Below are 5,485 nucleotides of genomic sequence, written 5' to 3'. Positions count from 1 at the left end.
AGTATTTTATCTATACCGTTAGCCGCTTCTGAGCTCATACTTTGGGGGGGGAAGAGCAGGATATTTAATTGAATGATACCTAATATTACCCACCCCCTCCCAAATGTTGTTGGCCTCTAAGGTGTTACTGGACTTGAATCTAGCTGTTTTACTACAGGCCAACCCGGCTACTCTCTGAAACCGCGTTGTGAAGCTGGAAGCTCTGCACAGACCCCTGCCACTTTCCAAATAGCAACGCAGCTGCAATGCCTCAAGATCTCTTTCTCTCTGCCCTCGACTCCACTGCTTTTTATGGAGCAAGGAGAGAACCCACGCCACCACCAGCCACGCCACCTGGAGCTCATAGAGGTCGCTGCTGTACTTGCCGTGACTCCACCATTCCAATCAACACCAGCAAGCGAGTCCCATCACAAACAAACCCATAAGCTGCACAACCAGGCGGGATGTCTCCTCAAGACGGGCTGGGATGAACCACTGGTTTGTAGCTGGAAGACAAGCTAATCAAAGTCAGTGACATGGCTCTTGGTTCTGCCCAATGGGATTACAAGTAGGATGTATCTAGCTCCTAAGACGCTGTAGCGTAAAGTTGCAAAACACTGTAAGGCGCTCGGCCTCACAGTTCTGTGACCCTACTATAGTATCAGCCTACAGTAATTCAGCTTCTCAGCCTATAACCCTGTGCACTGTGCCTTGGAAACACAGCAGCTCTAGGAGTGTACTGGGAAGGTTTTGACCCCAAACTCCACCGGATAAAATAAAACATGCGGAACTATCCAAAACCCCTGGGGCTGGCAGAGTCTACGAAAGACAGAGGGAAGTTGAGGGAAGAAAGCAATGTTCCCGCTCACTGCAGCATGGGATTAAAGAGAACTGTTTTACAGCCAGTACAATGGAGGAACTGACCTATCAGAGGCCGCAGCTGCCAATCAGGGAAGCTGGGATCCACCCTTGTTGCTCAGCTCTGGTTGCATAGCAAGAGAGAGACTCCATGCCGTAGAGTGGTAGCTGAGGGCGGGGGAGGAGGCTCCCTCCCCCTCCCACATGTGTTAAATTTGTAAACCCGGTCCATGGCTTCATCCCACACATTTATCGCCGCTATCTGCTCCAGACTGCACCCCAGCCTTTGCCATCCCTTCATGACTGGCATGGAAGCAGGAGGAAGTAGGAGACAGCAGATGCCTCGCTGAAGAGGTTGCTGACCCAGGAGGCTTCGGGCCACCAAACCCTTCTTGCTTCGGCAAGTGTCTCCCATAAGATTCAAGGGCACCTATGTAAGACCGCTTCTTCCGGGACCAGCCAACAGGAGGACAAGAGGGAGTGAAGACAGGCAGAGCGCCAACCCCACTTTTAGAGGGGAAAAGCAGGACACCAGCAAATGTCGGTGCAAGAGAAACAAAAAAGATTCCCAAAACCATGTGTGTCATGCAGTCAAATTAAAGCAATTCCCAATTCTTTTGGCTAAGAAAAACCCTTCCTTTGTCTGCTCCACGCATCTCACAGCACTTGGAATTCTTTCTACGTAAAATGGACCTGAACTTTTACTCTACTCTTGTTTGCATTCCCTCTCTAGTTTAACAGATCCCCTATGATCAGGGGCTTGAAACCCCATGTCTTATCTTGCTTGGTAGAGATGGCATTTCCAATGTAGGTTCTCCCCACCCGGGCTTCACTCCACCAGAGGGAGTAATTTAATGTAGGCCTACATTTTAAAACAACAAGCTTTATCTCTTAATTTCACTTAAGAATGTCCCACCTGATGGTGTGAAAATCCACCTGACTCCAATAATAGACTTGAAAAACATAAAACTGAGCTAAACATTTTCCAGGCTCAGAAGCCAACATCATCTAAACAGCATTAACTGAGTCCATGACAAGAGGAGGCAACATGCTATGCAGAAGCAAAGGTGCGCTGGTTCAGAGGTCCTTCAGGGATTGAATAGGGCTGCCCCAATGCGTTGCAGTCTGTACCACTTTACCCTCAGTTCAGCACCCTGATGCAGCGCCTCTCTTAAATGAACACGCTGAAGATTTGTATCTGGCAATATTGCTTCTGCCACTGAAGCAACGGGAAGGGTAAGGAAAAAGATCACTTGCTTACAATCCAACAGCCTCAAATCTAAACCCTGGTATAAGTTAACCTTGGCTAAAAGCTCCGTGGGAATGAGAGTCAGGAAACTTAATCTTGTCCCCCTGCCCCCCTACAAAAAATTAAGGGACTGCTCATGTACTCCCAGAGCTTGCAGTCTTTGGGGAACGAATTTCTTGTGGAACACTAGATGAATGCTGCCAACTCCTACAGTTATGCCTACCCAGCGCTCCCTCTCCTCCTCATTTTGCCAAGGAAACGGAATCCACGCTCACACTGTGCCCCTTCACACCAGTTGTGGAAGAGCTAACACAGACTCCACCCAATCCCTTCCCCCATGGAGCAAGCACAGCCACTCTTAGGTGGTATTGGTTTACAGAAAGGCTAGCGACTGGTACTTTCCTCTGTGGGCATCGAAGGCAAAACCTCAACCCACGATCCTGAACTACTCTGGTCAGTTCCAAACCAGGATCAGCAAGATGAGGGGCGAGCTGCCTTCTACCTTGGCAGCAGAGAGAGATCTCTGAACCCTCCCAATCTCATAATGGGGTGGACCCAGTGCCTGCTCCCCACCCACAGTGCTTTTGTAAGCACAGCACCCTCAGGTTCCAAGTGGTTGAGCTACCCTGGGCATCAAGTGAAGTTAAAAGCTGCAGCATTTGAAAGTTGGATTTTACTGCGCTAAGCCCTTGGGGAGGGAGGAAAAGCTCCTCCGTCAGCGCCCCACTACCTGCCACATGAGCGCAAGAGGGAAAAACAGGGGCGTGTGCGCCAAGAGGAGAGGCAGAAAGCGCTGAGCAGAGCGCACGAGCTGTGACAGTTCACTTGCAAGTGCGAGAGCAAAGAGCCGCCGCCGCTGCCGTGTGTTCCTCAGGGTGCCCCTGCTTGGCGGTTCCATGCTTTGATGCCGAGCAGTTCTCTGGAATTTTGTCTCTTTTTTAAATCAAAGTTGTAGACATTGGTTGGCCCCCTCCCTGACTGGACGACGGGGCTCCCCGTAAGCTGCCACAAAATAATCCCATTAAAATATTCTTTCTCTCCTCGGAAAAGCCAAGTCTGCTGCAAATCTCCCACAGGCACCTTTCCCCTGTGGGCTCCCTGCCCCGCCCTCCCTTCCTGCCCCCCGAGAGCCACCGCTGGTGGCTGAACAAATTAGCCCCTCTGGGCACGGATACAAAGTGAAATCACCCGCCTCCCTGCCATCTAACGGAGCAGGTTTGCGCCAAGTTGGCTCCTCTGGCACATGTCAGTTTATCACGCCCAGGTTGGCTGAAGGGGAATTTAAAGGCAGACCCGAACTTTCCGTGGCCAGTTTTTTTCCCTTCTGCCAGCAGGGAGCTTTGCCGCCCTCTCATCACCACAAGATCCAGCAGCTGGGAGGGGAGGGGGGAAGGAGCTGACGGAGTTAAAACAGGCTGACCATACACACGGATCCAGCGCACATGCACATCCCGCCCTGCAAAACACAATATCAGAGCTGTAGCTTCACAGTTTCCAGGGGGGGGGGGGGGAATTTGAAAAGTCTCTTTGAGAGCTGCTACCGTCAAATTCCCTCCTCTTGGCTCCCCTACTTATATAAGGTGTGTGTGTGTGTGTGTGTGTAACATATGTACATATTTATGTGTGTATGAATATATGTACATACGTACACGCGTATATTACCGTACACACACACAGAGAGAGACTGAGGGAGCAGGTAGGTTGCCCCTCCAGCCCCCCCCCTTGCCTTACCTGGGTTATAGACATGCAACTCGTCCAGGATGGCCGCGTCGCCCCCTCCGAAGACCACGATCAGCTCCTTGATGGCCACAGCCCGGTGGCCGTGGCGGGGCCGAGGCACGGGGCCCGACCAGCCCACCATCCGCTTCCAGCGGGGCTGCAGCAGCCCGGGGGTGCCTCCCCCACCTGTTGGGGAGACCCCACTCGGGGCCATAGGCGAGGCCGCTGCCATGGGTGGCGAGGGGGCTTCCTCACTCTGCAAGAAAACCTCCCCCCCCCCCCCGGGCAGCCTCCAGGAGCCCCCCTTTCCCGGCGCCCTCCTCTCTAAGGGGGGCAAAAGCCCGACCCCCCCCCCCTCTGGGCAAGAAAAACAACAACGGGGTGGGGGACCAGCCACCAGCCTTCACTGTTTTCTAAACGGGCAAAACGACCCCCCCCCTTTTTCTGAAAGGGCTCCCTGTGGGGACGGGGCAGGCACCCTAAGAGGGGGCGAGAGCAGGGAACCGCTACTTCTCGCCCCCCCCCCCCCGGAGGGGAAAAAAGTCTCTTGAGGTGAGCTGGGAGGAGGAGGAGGGGGGGTGGTTTTGAACGTGAGGCGCCTTTCTGGGGGCTCCTCGCGAGGGGACAGGGACCACGGGCCGCCGCCACCTCCTTCCCCCCCCCTGGCTAGGCCCAATCCCGGGGAAAAAGTCTCCTTGAGGTGAGCTGGGAAAAAAAGGAGGGGGGGTGGTTTTGAACGTGAGGCGCCTTTCTGGGGGCTCCTCGCGAGGGGACAGGGACCACGGGCCGCCGCCACCTCCTTCCCCCCCCCTGGCTAGGCCCAACCCCCCCCCCCGGGCAAAAAAAAAAAAAAGGCGGGCTGAAAGAAATCCGACACAGAATCACCACACTGAATGGAGAGGACGGGGGGGGGGATGGCACCCACGCCCCCCCTCCGGTTGCCCCCGAGAGGGAACTACCCCACGCGGGGCAGTCACTCCTCCCCCCGCGCAGCCGCCCCCCTCCGGCCCCCGGTCAGCGCCCGGCCCTGGGAGCCGCCATCTTGTGTTGCCCGGACGGAAAATGGCGGCCGCAGGGAGGGAGAAGCCGCCTCCCCCTAGCCCCCCCCCCCCCCACACCCTCACGCTTCGGCGCCTGCCCGCGTCTCCTCCTCGGCGCCCCGCGGGCCGGAGATCCCCCGCTCGGGCTTGCGAGCACGGCGGGCCGCGCGATCCACCCCCGCTGTACGGCACCGACGGGCCAGTGACGGGCTCCAGGCGCCTTCACGCCGCCCTGGGAGCCGCCATCTTGCGCCTGTGAGGAGTCTCTCTGCCTCGGCGGCGGCGGTCGGGGGCGGGGCCAAAGAGATGCCTCTGTACGGAACCCCACTCCCACACAAGGGGGCGCTCGCCATCTTGGGCGTGAGCGGTGCCTCGCCGGGGACCGCCATCTTGAGGGGACGTTGGAGCTCCCTCCCTCGCGGGCTGGCCTCGGGAATCCAGGGAGGAGAAAATAAAAAAAAGCAAAGACAGCAAAGCGACATATATTTGTCGTGTTTATTATGCGCTTTTGCCCCAGATAATAAAGTTACTCGCCTTAGCAGGGTTGCCGTGAGGGTGTATGTTCTGTGGGCACCGTCATGCCCAGAATTAGGAAGCCCCGCCTACCCTCTCCAATCGGCCTCCCTCCCCACTTTCGAGC

The 5,485-nt window shown here is 55.9% G+C and overlaps 1 protein-coding gene across 1 annotated transcript in view; it reads right to left on the bottom strand.

Moving 5' to 3' along the window:
* ACE2 (angiotensin converting enzyme 2) overlaps positions 1–4,019 on the bottom strand; it is a 46,478-nt gene extending 42,459 nt beyond the window's left edge. The window contains exon 1 of the mRNA XM_048494094.1: positions 3,818–4,019. Coding sequence (XP_048350051.1) covers positions 3,818–4,019 — 202 coding nt within the window. The remainder of the gene's footprint in view (positions 1–3,817) is intronic.
* Between the last annotated feature and the right edge of the window lie 1,466 nt (positions 4,020–5,485).

The sequence above is a fragment of the Sphaerodactylus townsendi genome, linkage group LG04 (assembly GCF_021028975.2).
Source record: "Sphaerodactylus townsendi isolate TG3544 linkage group LG04, MPM_Stown_v2.3, whole genome shotgun sequence".
NCBI lineage: Eukaryota > Metazoa > Chordata > Lepidosauria > Squamata > Sphaerodactylidae > Sphaerodactylus > Sphaerodactylus townsendi.
The sequence above is the reverse complement of the archived record's forward strand: the minus strand, read 5'-3'. Positions and strand labels throughout refer to the sequence as shown.